Source organism: Nomascus leucogenys, chromosome 22a (genome assembly GCF_006542625.1).
Source record: "Nomascus leucogenys isolate Asia chromosome 22a, Asia_NLE_v1, whole genome shotgun sequence".
Lineage (NCBI taxonomy): Eukaryota > Metazoa > Chordata > Mammalia > Primates > Hylobatidae > Nomascus > Nomascus leucogenys.
The window spans coordinates 120,216,948-120,231,801 of NC_044402.1; the positions used below are offsets into that span (position 1 = coordinate 120,216,948).

Sequence of the window (14,854 nt, forward strand, 5' to 3'; positions counted from 1 at the left end):
GCAAGGCTGGGAGACGACAGGATTGTGGCCGCAGTAGGATGGGGGCTCCCGTGCAGCCACTGGGGTTCTGTGCCACCCAGAGCTGCCTAGCCCTATGGACCCCCAGCCCCGGACACACACACTGGGCTGGGCGCTGTGAGCCATCGCCCCGAGGCCTCCGGCACTGAACCTCCGTCACTTCCACAGTTGTCCTGTGCTTCTCCCGCTTTGAAAATTCTCCCCCAATCTCCTGCCCACACCCCACCCCACTTAGCTCCAGTATCAGCTTCGAAAGCACTTCCCGTCGCCTGGCCAGGGTGGTGGCTCCCAGCCCCAGGGTCCCTAGAGTGGCCCTTGACAACCCATGCTCTAAGATCCTGGAACGCGTCTGGCTTTCCTGCCAGGCTGTGCAGTCCTGGAGGGAAGCGGCCGTGTCTGCGCGCTGCTGGCTCCTGTGTGTGGAACGGCGACTTTCTCCGAGGCCCTCCCTGACCCTCCTGCTCTGCGCTCTTGAGCCCTCTGCCCTTGGCCCTCACAGTACTTATCACCAGGTGTCACTGTACATTTATTTGCATGTTTATTGGTTTAACACAGGGGTCGCAAACTCAAATGCCCACAGGGACCAGGTTAGGATAGTGGCTGAAGCAGTTTGGGGAGAGGCAAAAAGCAATGGCAGGGAGGTGGGACAGAGGAATGTGGGCCCCAAACTATGGGGGCAGCTGCTACTCAGTGCCAGCTGTTCGTCGCCATGGGGGGAAGAGGGACCAGAGCCGCCGGGTCTTCGGCTTTTTCAAGAGGACGCATAACTCCGGATTGTTATTTGAACTGTCCTGACTTTGGTAAGACTCTGCAGACCAAACAAAGCACATGTGTGGAATGCGCAAGGCCCCAGGACTGCCCGTTTGCGACCCCTGGTTAACAACTGCCTCCTCACCTAGCCTGGCAGCTCATTCAGAATAGGGACCGTGTTTGCATTACTCACCTGCTACTCCCAGTGCCTGATCCAGGGAAAGTGCTCGGTGAATGAGCTGTGGAGCAGAGCTAGGCCTGGCCTTGGGCACCGGGGAGGGGCTTGTTTCCTTGAATAGGGGCCCTGGGCTCATCGCAGCAAGAACCCTGGCACATGCACCTGCAGCCCACACCTCCCGCCTCCCCGGGGTGCTAGCTGGGGCTATGTGGCCAGGGCTCAGGGCTGTCTCTGTGACCCCGGGTAGCTGGGCTGGGCCCACACCTGTGACGGTGACAGTGAAGGAGGCCGACTCATCGTCAATTTCACACAAGTACTCGCCGGAGTCCTCGAGCTGGACGGCGGGCAGCACCAGGCGGCGGACGGTGTCTTCCTTCTGCAGGAGCAGCGCGGGGCTCTCCACCACCTCCTCTCCATCCTTGGTCCAGCGCACCTCTGCCCAGGGCCGGCACAGCTCACAAGTCAGCACCACACGCTCCAGGCGCACAGCTGCCACATACACCTTGCCGCTGGGATACACGATCCATGAGGAGACGTCTGGAGGACAGGGACAGCCACTGCTGGGCATGAGGGGTGGGCCAGGTGTGCCCTGCCGCCCTCCTTGATCCTGGTGTGTCCCCTACCCCTGGAAAGTAGGCCATGTGTTGAAGAGGGACCTTCCTGAGACCACATCTCACAGCAGCTGACAGTTACTCACAGCTAGAGACACACGAATACAGCTGTCACAAAGCACAGCAGACTTTGTGCTGCACAGGAGCTGCACAGAGGGGACCACGGGGTCAGCCTCGGCTGTAGAAATGCTCCACATTCTCTGGGTTGGGATAGGGATGGTATGAAGGGTGGAACTGAGGAGAAGAGGGCTGGGAGGAGGAGCTGGGGGTCTCCTCCTCCAAGATTTTTTTGCCCCTCTAGTGCCTGAGAGCACCGGCCCTAGACTCTGCCCTACACTGCAATAGACTCACTGTCCCCAGAGATTTCCCTTGGTACAGGTTTTCAGGAGAACAGAGAAAGCAGGCCTTCCTTAGCCAAGACCAATGTGCTTATGATAACATGCTTCCTGAGTGTGACTAGACCACAGCTTGAGGAGAAAGGGAGGAGGTCTGATCTGCCAGGGGGAGGGCAGCAGGGGCGGGGAACAGTGGCCCAGGAGTGAAGGTGTGGCAGCTGCCCCAGCGGGAGCAGGGGCACCTTCCCCTGTGCCTCCGAGGCCCACCTGGCCCCCCACCTGTGATGGTGACGGTGAAGTAGGCACGCTCATCTCCAGCGACGCACTGAAACTCGCCCCCGTCTGAGGGCTGGGTGGCGGGCAGCACCAGGCGGCGATGGGGCCCCTCATTCTCCAGCACCACGAAGTCACTCTCCTCCACCTCCTGCCCATCCTTGTACCAATGCACAGGGGCGTCCTCTCGGTCCACCTCACAGGCCAGCATGACACACTCGGAAGTTATGGCATGCACGAATACATGTTCTCGGGGGTCCACGATGTGCACGGGGGGATCTGGGTGGGGAGCAGAGATGGCATTGCACAGACACCCCCGCACAATGAGTCCAAACTAGCTGTGTGGCCAGGAGACACTGTTTCTGCACAAGAGGACACTGGGGGAGGGCTAAGGTCTTGCTGTGCAGGGACTCAGGGACAATGACAAGGAATGCTGAGGGCATGGCAGGTGAGGCATGGCAGGAGATCATGTGGCACCAGAGTGCTCTTTGGGTCCCCCAAAGGATCAGAGGTGGCGGGGTGAGTACATGGAGAGAAAGAAGCACAGAGAGTTCACAGAGTGGCAGCCACCATTTGTCTAGGCTGAAGGGAGGTCACTGTCGTAAGTCACATCAGGGCCATGCTTACTGCCTCATTACAAGAAAGACCCCAGGGCGGGCAGGAGGTGAAGGATGATCCAACAAGTGGCAACAGTGAGACAGCCACTCTCCAGGTAGTGGGTTCCCTGTCACTGGGTGCCTTCAGGCAGAGGCCACAGTGTGGCCCCTGGCAACAGTGTGGAAAACAGGACTCCCACTGAGTGAGATGAGTGGGATCTGTGGTTCCCAAGCTGCTCTCTCAGAGAGTCTGCACTTGTTAAGAGAGGATCTTCAGGCTCCAACCTGGATACTGGGGCTCTGGACAGTCCAGGGATTTATAACCAGCTTCCAGGAGCTTCCTAAAGCAGCCAGCCTATGGACTGCCTTGTGAGAACCATGGGGCGACTGCACTTGATGCTTCTGTTTGACTCTATCTGAGGCAGCAGGAACAGAACAATCCTGTGTGTGTCTCCAAGCTATGGTGTGACAGAGGTCACATAACCTCTTACAGCCTCTGTTTCTTTGCCTGTGAACTGGAGATATATTGCCCCTCATCTAGTTGTGAAGATTAAATGAAAGACTGTATATTGAAAATACTTAGCATAGTGCTTGGCTCAGAGTAAGTGTCCAAAAAGTGTTTGCTGCCATCTCTCTTCCCCTTAATTGCATTTTGTTGCCCCACCCAACCCAGCAGAGGCTATGTGGACAGTGAGACAGTGTTAGTGTATCAGGGGTTTAGGAGGCAAAGGCACGCTGTGCGTGGCACACACCTATAATCCCAGCTGCTCAGGAGGCTGAGGAAGGAGGATCGTTTGAGCACAGGAGTTCAAGGCCAGCCTGGGCAACAGTGAGACCCTCGTCTTAAAAAAAAAGAAAGAAAGAAAGAAATCCAGGCATGGTGGCTCACACCTATAATCCCAGCATTTTGGGAGGCTGAGGCAGGCAGATCACTTGAGGTCAGGGGTGACTTAACCAACATAGTGAAACCCTATCTCTACCAAATAATAAAAAAATTAGCTGGGCGTGGTGGCATGCACCTGTAGTTCCAGCTACTTGGGAGGCTGAGGTGAGAGAATCGCTTTAACCCAGGAGGCGGAGGTTGCAATGAGCTGAGATCGCACCACTGCCCTCCAGCCAGGGCAACAGAGTGAGACCCTGTCTCCAAAAAAAAAAAAAAAAAAAAAAAGCAAGTGCAGAGTTATCTGAAACATGTCCCCTAGGCCACTGAGCTCTCCCTGTAAAGGACTCCCCCAAGTAGGCAGCAGACCAGAGGGCATGGCTTATGCGGCCCCACAATCAGCCTTGGCTGGAAGAGCCCAGGCTGGCATGCTTCCTGACCTTGGACAGTGACGCCGAAGAAGGCCGAGACCCCTTCTGTCCTGCACTCAAACTCGCCACTGTCCTGGACTTTGGCTTCAGGCAGGATCAGACGGTGTTTGCGCCCATCCATCTTCATCACCAGCAATTCGCTCTCCTCCACCTTCTGCCCATCCTTGTACCAGGTCGCCGGGAAGTCCACCCTTGAGAGCTCACAGGTCAGCACCACTCGCTCTGAGGTTGTGAAGGTCAATGACATCTTGTCCTGGGGGCTCAGGATGTGCACCGGGCTCTCTGTGTGGGGAGAAGTACAGATAAGCACCCCTCCCTCTGGTGCATGGGCTCAGTGTCGGATGCATCAGAGGGAACAACTGCTGTTGTTGGGGTTTTTAAAATAGGCTTAGGCTTACACACCAATCCTTAAGAGCAGTGCCTTGGCTGTGCATAAGAATTCCTAGGGAGCCTGCTAAAAAATGCAGAATTCTTGGATTCCCAAGCATGCAGGGGCCAGGAAATCTGCATTATAAACCAGCCCTCCAGGTGGTTCTGATGTCAGTGAACTGGAATCCCATTTTGGAAATGCTGCTCTGGTTGCTGGTCAGGTCTCACCTGGCCCCTCTGCCTGCGATGCTGACAGTGAGTCACCCCAAGACCCTGTGCATGGGTGCCAACAGATTCCTTGATTGGTCTTACAAACTCCAGCAATGGTGACATGGCAAATGCTAGCGTGATCCTTGAACTTTGAGTGCCCCACCTCCAGCTGTTCTCCTCAGGGATGCCTCGTTCCCCTCCTTCCCCCTTTCAACAGGTAGCACAGTGTGATCAGGAGCCAGACTGCTTGGGTTCATAATTCAGCACCTGTGCTCATTAGCTCCGTACTTTGAGCAAGTCACTTAACTTATCTGGCCTGTTTCCCCAGCTATAAAATGGGAATATCAAAAGAACCTATCTTAAGTTTGAGATAAGCCTGGTCAACATGGTGAAGCCCCATCTCTGCTAAAATACAAAAACGAGCTGGGCATGGTGATGCACGTCTGTAGTCCCAGCTACTCAGGAGGCTGAGGCAGGAGAATCTCTTGAACCCACAAAGTGGAGGTTGCAATGAGCCGAGATCGCGCCATTGCACTCCAGCCTGGGCGACAGAGTGAGACTCCATCTCAAAAAAAAAAAAAAAAAAAAAAAACCATCTTATAGGGCCATTGAGAAGATTGTGTTAATGTATGTAAGGTGATTGGGACTGTGCCTGGCAGGTAGAAAGTTGCCACAACAATGTCAACAATTAGACAACATGATAGGAGGCAGTCAGGGACTAGCAACCAGGGTCTGTGTCTTTCAAATGAGATGACAAATGTGACAGGATTCTGTAAACCACAAAGCACTCCAGAGAATTGGGATATGATGCTGACATATATCAAGATAACAAGGGGTGCCCTGGATGTTGCATGTGGGTTGAAATTGGCCTTCCGGACCTCTGAGCCCTCAACCTCAGCCCATCACGGATGCTCCTTGCTCTCCTGGCCCAGATACAAGAGATAAGAACAGCATCTGCCTCGTTTTGCCAACAGGACTTCTGTGTCTTGACCCTCTCTGCCCACTCAGGTCCCCACCGGCACCAACCTTGGATTGTGAGGGCAGCTGAGTCCTGCACGCCGGGGCAGCTGAAGCCGACCAGGGCACCGCTGTCCTGGTGCTTGACGGCATGCAGGATGAGTCTGTGCTGCAGACCCTTATGCTCCATACGGTACCGCAGGGCCCCAGGTTCCACCTGGCCCTCCGGCTCGTTACTCTTGAGCTCTTCCCCATTAAGGAACCAGGTACCCTGGATGATGGTGGAGAGATCGAGGGAGAAGACGGCATCTTCCCCGTCGTATACCTGCACATCCTCCAGACCTGCCACCAGGCGAGCTGTGGGCACTGAGGCAGGGACAGAGTGCAGCTGTCAGAACTAGAAGGTGTGGCAGAGGGCAGAGGCTGGCGGATGGCAGGCCTGTGAGAGGACCAGCACTGAGGGCTGGGGAAGGGAGGAGAAGTGATGGGCGGGTCTGGCAGGACCAACTTACCAAGGTGAGCAGAACCGTGGAACACCACGTGGGGACTACGGCCATGTCCGCTGACTGTGCAGACGCGGAAGCGGTAGTCACCCTCGGAAGGCACACAGTCGCCCGGCACCTCTACGGCTCCGGCTTTCTCGATGCTGAAGCACTGAATCCAGTCTTCAGAGCCCACTTCCTGCCGCTCCAGCCGGTAGATGAATGGGGTCTCGGGAGCTGGCTCGGGAGGCTTCCAGGTCAACAGGACCGTGTTCTTGTGGCCCTTGAACATCTCTGCCGATATGGGGGGTCCTGGGGGACTGTGCTTGACACCTGAGACCAAGGCAGGGATGTGTTCCGGCCTTGCTCGGGCCTCCACAGCCTTCCACCTTAAATCTACTTCACCAACCCAGCTCCGGCATCTGGCCAACCTCTGCCCTGCCTCGCCTGTCCAGAGGCCTTCCTGCCCTCACATTTTACTCTGAGAAGCGTAGTGGTACGGGAGTTGCCCAGGCTAAAGGTGACCTCTCCAGCATCCTCTCGGGTGACCCCTGGAAGGACCAGGGCATGCATGTGGCCTGAGCTACTCTGGCAGATGACCGGCAGCTCCTCCCCATCACGGCTCCAGCGTCCCTCGACCCCAGCCTCTAGAGTTTCCACTAGCAGCACCGCGTTCTCTCCTTCCAGGACATCGAGCTTCCGGGGCAGGCGCTTCAGGATGGGCCCTGAGATGTGGACAGGAATCCATCAACCTGGAATCTGAGCACTTGCCTGCCTCCGCCTCAGCCTCTTCCCCATGGGCCAGCTGACCTTTCACTGTGACGTTGGCCACGGTGCGCACCCGGCCCCGCATCTCGCACAGGTAGATACCATCATCGTCTGCCTTCAGCCTGTGGATGATGAGGCGCCGGACAGTGCCCTCTTCGATCTGCTCGTACTTGCGGCAGGGCAGCAGCCGCTGGTCCTCACGGAACCAGGCCGTGGGGATGCGGGAGTTGGGTACTTTACACTCCAGCACGGCAATCCCGTGCTCACGGCCCTCCACATCCTGCAGGGGCCGTGTGAACCGGAGGCGGGGCTCTGTGGAGAGGGGAGAGACAAGAGAGGGCTCTGGAGAAGGCCCAGACTAGGAGAAGGATGCCTCAAAGCGCATTAGCTCATGCTGTGTGCCCTTTGTGCAGAGCCAGCAGGCACTGTGGAATCACAGAAAACTACCAGAAGGGAAGCGGTGGTTCCTAAGATGACCTGAGTTCTCATCCAGCCCTGACACTAGCCACATCACCTTAAGCAAGTCCATTTCAATGCTTCTGGGCCTCAGTCTCCTTACTTGTAAAATGAGGAAAAGGAGAGAAGGGGTTGGACCAGATTGATGATTTCCAAACTGTTCCCTGAGGCCCTCCGGGCCCTAGATTGGTGATTTCCAAACTGTTCCCTGGGCCCCCCACCCCCCAGTCATTTCACATATTCCGCAAGGGTCTGAGTAGAATTTAAAATATTTTAACCCTTTTTTTTTTTTTTTGAGATGGAGTCTGGCTCTGTTGCCCAGGCTGGAGAGCAGTGGTGCAATCTCGGCTCACTGCAACCTCCACCCCCTGGGTTCAAGCAATTCTGGTGCCTCAGCCTCTCAAGTAGAGCTGGGATTACAGGCAGGCACCACCACGCCCGGCTAATTATTTTGTATTTTTAGTAGAGATGGGGTTTGCCATGTTGGCCAGGCTTTTCTCAAACTCCTGACCTCTAGTGATCCGCCCACCTCAGCCTCCCAAAGTGCTGGGATTACAGGGTGAGCCACCACACCTAGCTATTTTAACCCTTTTCAAAAGTGTATTTAAAAAAAAAAAAAAGAAAAAGAAAAAGAAAAGAAAAGAAAACAGGATGTTGGAAACCAGAGGATTAACTAGGGCTGCTGGAGAAGCAAGTTTTTTTTTGTGTGTGTGTATGCAACTCGGGGAAGCTCCTCTAGCCTTCCCTCCGGGCTTTTCTTTCCTGATGGAGGTCCAGATCAGCACCAACCTGACGAATCTGTGAGCATTGAACTGTAACAGTGAGGCCACCACCGCAGCCCAGGGGCCACATGCTTGACTGCATGCCAGGCAGGACTCAGGAGAATTTACCAACTTTTTTTTCCTCTAAGAGAAAAATCTGGACAATAACTAGTGAAGGTATAATCTTTTGCATTGTGATGAAATCCTATTATGGGGAGCATTACCTTCTGGTGAGTTTGGGGTGTGCTTTTTTTTCCTTCGGAATTTTCTGTTTATGAGAATGTAAGTGTTTATTGGATATTGTTGGTGATTCAACTTTGAAATATAAACCTTCTCTCCTTCACCTTCCTCTTCTTGCAAACGTGGGGAGCAGTTTAATCAAAGAATAGTAAAAACACGCAGGACATTTGTCCTCCCTCAAGTCTAGCTTTCCACTGAATCACTTGTTTCTCAAGGTGACAGATGCAGCCAGGCCGTCCCCCCAGGGTTCAGAGCCTGGTGTCATGAATGCAGCCTTTACTTCAAATTACTGTATTCAATAAAATAGCCTCCTTATTCTCACTGATGGTTTAGAAATACCTGTTACATACGTAGACTTAGCAATTTACGCCCATAAAATACTCTTTTATCTGTCTCATATATTGGGGCTCTGGCTGTGAATTCAGTTGGGGAAGAAGGAATAAAATAACAAAGGCGTTGAAAACCACTAGGGAAGAAGAGTTACAGGGCCCTCCGGATTTGTACATCAATCACTCCTTAGTGGTGTTCCACCATCTGCCTCGGAATCATTTGGGGAGTTTGCTAAGAAGTTCCTGAGTACCCTAGAGACCTACTAAATCCGAATCCCTGGGGAGTAGGAGGCGGGCGGGTTTGGTATTTTAATATTCCCGCGGACCACCTCTCCTCCAGTCTTGGGGGCAGCGCTGGGCACCGAGGAGGGCTGGAGTTCGGAGGGCCTCGGAGGACACCCGAGGCCCCTCCCCAGGACCCGGGCGCCGCCGTACCTTTCACGTGCAGCTGCACGGCACTGAGCGTCTGGCCCGCCGAGTTGCGCGCGGCGCAGACGTAGAGCCCACGGTCCTTGGCCTGGCAGTAGAGCACTTTGAGCACGAAGCCGCCGTCGCGGTCGCGGTACATGAGGCGGCGGCGGTCCGGGAGCAGCGGGCGGCCCTCCCAGTGCCATTCGATCTCGGGCTCGGGCTTGCCCATCACGTAGCAGCGGAACTTGGCGTGCTTGCCCTCGTTCACCCAGAAAGTCTTAGGCGCACACTTCAGCGGCTCCACCACCGGTGCGGGGGCCTCGTCGGGGTCCGCGGGCGGGCTCTCGGGGGGCTGGTGTACCTGGAGCAGCGCCCCCGCCTGCGCGTGGCCGTGCGTGTTGCGGGCGTGGCACACGTAGACGCCGGAATCCGGCAGCCGAGCCGCCAGGATGCGCAGCGCCAGGCTCGCGCCGGGGCCGTCCTCGACGCGGCCGGGCTCGAGCGCGAAGTGGCTGCTGTCCCACACTTCGTCCAGGGCCATCCCGTCCTTCTCCCAGTACAGTGTGGGCTCGGGGAGGCCCCCCGCCCGGCACGTCAGCACCACCTCCGCCCCCCGCAGCACCCACTGGGATCGCGGCCCCGTGAGGAAGACCGGGGCGCCCTCCCCGGACCCCGGCGGTGGCAGCGGGCGCTCGGCGGGCTGCGGCTCGGGCTCGGAGGCCGGCGGCTCCAGCACGGTGACGGCGGCCGCCGCGTAGGCCTCGCCGGCCGCGTTGCGGGCGCGGCACACGTAGACCCCCGCGTCGGTGGGCAGTGCAGCGCTCAGCAGCAGGCCGTGCTCCGCGCCGTCCGCCGGGAAGCTCAGGCGTTCCGAGGCCGCCAGCTGCTGCCCGCCCTTCTCCCACACCACTACAGGCGGCGGCTCCCCCAGGACCACGCACTTGAGCTCGGCCTCGGCGCCACTTACCACCCGCACGGGCCGCGGGAAGCGCAGGAAGCACGGGGGGCTCCCCTGGTCCCCCGAGCTCGCCTTCATCGCGGCGGCCGCAGACCGCCTGCAGCGGAGAATGGGAAGGGTGGGCGGAGGGCGAGCCGAGGCCGGGGGCGGCGGGGCCGGGGCGCGGCTGGGGACCCGGCGCGGGGACCTGCGGAGCTCTCCCGGGCCTCCCGCTCTCGGCTCGCCTCCTTACCCTCGGCCCCGAGCTGCAGCTCTGCGGCGGCGGCGGCGGCGATTCCCGGGCCCGAAGCCTGGCGCTCAGGGGGCAGTCCTTCCTGTTTGCCTCTCCAGCGAGGGGCCCCGCAGCCTCCCCTGCCCGCTGCCTGGCTTCCTGCTCTTGGGAGCCTCTCTTCCCAGCCCCCTCCCACAGCTTGGGCCTCTTCCCCCTCCTCCCTCCCACCTCCAGCCGCCAGGTCCCCAGCCGCCCGCCAGGCTTGGGCCTGAGTGGCAGAGGGGCCTGCAGCTGCCAATCCCAAAAATATTCTCTGATGACACAGCTGGAGGACAAGAGCCCAGACTGGCTCCACTGGGCTAAGTATAGAGCAGGCAGGACCACCTGCCCCCGGCCCTAGCCCCGGTTCTAGCCCCGGCTCCAGCCCTCCCCCCAAGGGCTGGCCGGCCCAGCAGCTGCTTATTGAAAGGGGCCCAGAAGGTCTGAGGGGTGGTGCACTTTGTCTCCCTGACAAATGACACTTTCCGGGGCTGGCCGGCTACAGCTCCCAGGCTCCTGTCCCACCTGATGTCACCTCTGGATGTGTGTGTGTGTGTGTGTGTGTGTGTGAGAGAGACTGTGTGAGAGTGTGTGTGCGTGTGTGTGTGTGTGAGAGAGAGACTGTGTGAGAGTGTGTGTGCGTGTGTGTGTGTGTGTGTGTGTGAGTGTCTGTGTGATAGTGTGTGTGTGTGTGAGAGAGTGTGTGTGTGTGTGTGTGTGTGTAGGGAGAAGGGGTCGTATGTTTGCGTGTGTGAGTCAGGTCGCTTGGGGTGAAATCCTCCCCAGCCCCTCCCCCACATCCCTGGCGGGAGTGGGAGATAAGGCTCATGGCCACAGACATCTGCGTCAGAGATAGGAGGTCTCAATGCCACGGGCAGGGGCAACTCGGACTGTGGGGCGTGGAAAGGACTGGGGAAGACTAGGTGAGAAGGGTAGAAGAGGGTGGGTGTGGGATGGGGAGGTGAGAGTGGAGAGGCCCTGGGCAGACCCTGGCAGAAGGGGCACGGGGCAGGGTGTGAGTTCCCCACTAGCAGGGCCAGGTGAACTATGGTGCTGCCCCTAGTGCTCTTCTTGCTGCTGACCCCACAGGGTGGGCACAGCTGCCAAGGGCTGGAGCAGGCGCGAGAACTTGTTCTGGCCAAGGTGAGGGCTCTGTTCCTGGATGCCTTGGGCCCCCCCGCGGTGACCAGGGAAGGTGGGGACCCTGGAGTCAGGCGGCTGTCCCGAAGACACGCCCTGGGGGGCTTCACAAGCAGGGGCGCTGAGCCTGAGGAAGAGGAGGATGTCTCCCAAGCCATCCTTTTCCCAGCCACAGGTAACGAGGGTGGGGGAAAACGAGGGTGGGGGAACCGGCAGGATGACTTCGAGAAAAAGCAAGACACAGCATTGGTTTGTGGGCCAGGCGGACCTGGGTTTGAATCCCAGCCCTGCCACTCAGTGGCTTTGCAACAATAGGCCAGTTACTAAACCTCCTTATGCCTCTGTCTCCCCATCTGTAAAATGGGCTAATGCCAACCTCTCAGGATTAAGTGAGAGGCTGTACCTAGAGTGCCTGGCAGGTGGGAGGCATTTGGGAGGTATGCGCTGGGAGACCGGGGCTCTCTAAAGATGGAGATGTCTGGGCTTGAGCCCCTTCCTGCCACCTTTCCTCCTATCTCTGCCTCTGCTCGCTGCTCCAAACCCTGTTTCTTTACTCCCAGGTAGCTGAGACTGAGAAGCTATCAGAGATACAGGCAAAAGATTAGTTGGGAAACTTTTCTGGAAAACTAGTCTATCTTCTCTTGAGTTCCTGTCTCAACATATATGTGTCCCCTTGTTCCACTGACTGAACAGATAAGCCCTCCTCTGGGTGGGTTTTCTTGTCATCTGGTCTACCTTTCTCTTAGAGAGAACCCCTGCCTCCCTTACTTCAGTCCGTTCGCAGCACAGTGGGGAGAAGGATGGCTTTGGGATCAGGCAAAATCCCGGCCTGGCCACTTAGTCGTCGAACGTCATTTCACCTCTCTAAGCCTCAGTTTCCTTATTTGCAAAATGGACCAATTGTGACTAGATAATGAGAGAAGCCATGTAACAGTATAGTTCCAACTGCCAGTCCATGAACGGGTGCTGCTCTAGGATGATTAGTACAGTCTATGAGTGTGTCAGTGTGAGGATGCCAACTACACATTCTTGAAAGGACTGCCCTCTGTTCTGAGTTACAGCCCTCCTCCTTCTCTTCCCCCTCCTCCTTGTTCTCCATTTTCTTCCCCTTCCCACTCGCCTTTCTCTCCTTCTTCTTCTTCTTCTTTTTTTTTTTTTTGGTGTAATCCTGTCTTTTAAAAATGGAATTATTTTAAAGAATTTATCATACAATATTCCTGACATGCCAAAGATATAAAGAGTAATATGGGCTGGGCGCGGTGGCTCACGTCTGTAATCCCAGCACTTTGGGAGGCCAAGGCAGGAGGATCACAAGGTCAAGAGATCGAGACTATCCTGGCTAACATGGTGAAACCCCGTCTCTACTAAAAATACAAAAAATTAGCCAGGCATGGTGGCACCAGCTACTCTGGAAGCTGAGGCAGGAGAATTGCTTGAACCTGGGAGGCGGAGCAGGAGGCAGAGGTTGCAGTGAGCCGAGATGGCGCCACTGCACTCCAGCCTGGGTGACAGAGCTAGACTCCATCTAAAAAAAAAAAAATAGTAATATGGTTGGGTGTGATGGCTCATGCCTATAATCCCAGAACTTTGGAAGGCGAAGGCAGGCAGATTGCTTGAGCTCAGGAGTTTGAGATCAGCCTGGGCAACATAGCGAGACCCTGTCTCTACAAAAACCACAAAACTTAGCTAGGTGTGGTGGCACACGCCTGTGGTCTCAGTTACTCAGGAGGCTGAGGTGGGAGGATTGCTTGAGCCCAGGAGGTAGACACTGCAGTGAGCCGTGATCATGCCACTGCACTCCAGCCTGGGTGACAGAGTAAGACTCTGTCTCAAAAAAAAAAAGGTAATATAACAACCATCCATGTAGACACCATTCACACTATCTGGTGAGTAAGCATTGAAGTCTAATACAAATTCTTAGTGCTGGTGAAGTGGAGAGAGGGCCTCCTACACACTGCTGATGGGCATGTTAATTGGTAAAAACACTTCAGAGAGAAGTTGGCAATGTCTTCTATTTTTTTAAGTCCTTTCATGATGGAATTAAAAAATGGGGAGCCTACAGAAGCTCTCCCAAAACTCAGGAGAGTCCCCACGTCCCGAAGGGCATGCAGCAGAGTGCAGCCCATCATTGGCTCATGACTGGTGGCCACATCCCTCCTGCTGAAGAGGAGGGGTGCCAGGTCCTGCCAGTCAGGGCTGCCCTCTCCCTTTTCTTCTGTCTCCTGCAGGTGCCAGCTGTGACGACAAGTCAGCTGCCAGAGGGCTGGCCCAGGAGGCTGAGGAGGGCCTCTTCAGATACATGTTCCGGCCATCCCAGCATACACGCAGCCGCCAGGTGACTTCAGCCCAGCTGTGGTTCCACACCGGTCTGGACAGGCAGGGCACAGCAGCCTCCAATAGCTCTGAGCCTCTGCTAGGCCTGCTGGCACTGTCACCGGGAGGACCCGTGGCTGTGCCCATGTCTTTGGGCCATGCCCCCCCTCGCTGGGCCGTGCTGCACCTGGCCACCTCTGCTCTCTCTCTGCTGACCCACCCCGTCCTGGTGCTGCTGCTGCGCTGTCCCCACTGTACCTGCTCAGCCCGGCCTGAGGCCACGCCCTTCCTGGTGGCCCACACTCGGACCAGACCACCCAGTGGAGGGGAGAGAGCCCGACGCTCAACTCCCCCGATGTCCTGGCCTTGGTCTCCCTCTGCTCTGCGCCTGCTGCAGAGGCCTCCGGAGGAACCGGCTGCCCATGCCAACTGCCACAGAGTAGCACTGAACATCTCCTTCCAGGAGCTGGGCTGGGAACGGTGGATCGTGTACCCTCCCAGTTTCATCTTCCACTACTGTCATGGTGGTTGTGGGCTGCACATGCCACCAAACCTGTCCCTTCCAGTCCCTGGGGCTCCCCCTACCCCAGCCCATCCCCCTTTCTTGCTGCCAGGTGCCCAGCCCTGCTGTGCTGCTCTCCCAGGGACCATGAGGCCCCTACATGTCCGCACCACCTCGGATGGAGGTTACTCTTTCAAATATGAGACAGTGCCCAACCTTCTCACACAGCACTGTGCTTGTATCTAAGGGGGGTCTTCCTTCTTAATCCCGTGGCTGGTGGCCACGCCCCCACCATCATCAGCTGGGAGGAAAGGCAGAGTTGGGAAATAGATGGCTCCCACTCCTCCCTCCTTTCACTTCTCTGCCTATGGGCTACCCTCCCCACCCCACCTCTATCTCAATAAAGAACACAGTGCATATGACTTGACGTACGTTCTCCAGCTTCTCTGATATGGAGTTGGGCCCCCAGGAGCATGGGACTGTCAGATCTTAGGTCACTCAGCCACACTTGAACTTGGAGACATGAAGTTCAAGAGCTATAACTGGATGTGTATCGGTTGGGAATCTACAACGCTTGAGGATGACACAATAGTTCTCCAAGCTCCTTGGAGAGCCACCCTGGAGACAGAGCTGGAC

General features: G+C 56.7%; 2 protein-coding genes across 6 annotated transcripts in view; one reads left to right on the plus strand and one right to left on the minus strand.

The window, feature by feature from the left end:
- The window catches only part of OBSL1 (obscurin like cytoskeletal adaptor 1), a 23,377-nt gene extending 12,514 nt beyond the window's left edge, over positions 1-10,863 (minus strand). For 4 of the 5 annotated variants that reach the window (XM_030802480.1, XM_030802477.1, XM_030802479.1 and 1 more), the window contains exons 1-8: positions 9,080-10,863; positions 6,901-7,170; positions 6,564-6,815; positions 6,121-6,423; positions 5,678-5,974; positions 4,082-4,354; positions 2,172-2,444; positions 1,211-1,483 (exon numbers count right to left, since the gene is read on the minus strand). In XM_030802480.1, the coding sequence (XP_030658340.1) occupies positions 1,211-1,483; positions 2,172-2,444; positions 4,082-4,354; positions 5,678-5,974; positions 6,121-6,423; positions 6,564-6,815; positions 6,901-7,170; positions 9,080-10,091 (2,953 nt within the window). In that variant the 5' untranslated portion in view covers positions 10,092-10,863. Of the gene's footprint in view, positions 1-533; positions 827-1,210; positions 1,484-2,171; positions 2,445-4,081; positions 4,355-5,677; positions 5,975-6,120; positions 6,424-6,563; positions 6,816-6,900; positions 7,171-9,079 lie in introns of those variants that run through there. The other variant, XM_030802481.1, reaches the window with a different exon arrangement.
- A 53-nt stretch (positions 10,864-10,916) lies between these two features.
- INHA (inhibin subunit alpha) lies at positions 10,917-14,645 on the plus strand. The gene is made up of 2 exons (XM_003272412.3): positions 10,917-11,578; positions 13,632-14,645. Exons 1-2 carry the CDS (start codon positions 11,311-11,313, stop codon positions 14,462-14,464), a joined length of 1,101 nt encoding a protein of 366 aa, XP_003272460.1. The 5' UTR covers positions 10,917-11,310; the 3' UTR covers positions 14,465-14,645.
- The last annotated feature ends 209 nt before the right edge of the window (positions 14,646-14,854 follow it).

Bases quoted from the DNA above. Each gene is read 5' to 3' on its own strand.
- INHA (XM_003272412.3), top strand. From the start codon at position 11,311: ATGGTGCTGCCCCTAGTGCTCTTCTTGCTGCTGACCCCACAGGGTGGG. The intron at 11,579-13,631 runs GTAACGAGGGTG...TGTCTCCTGCAG, and splicing joins CATCCTTTTCCCAGCCACAG to GTGCCAGCTGTGACGACAAG.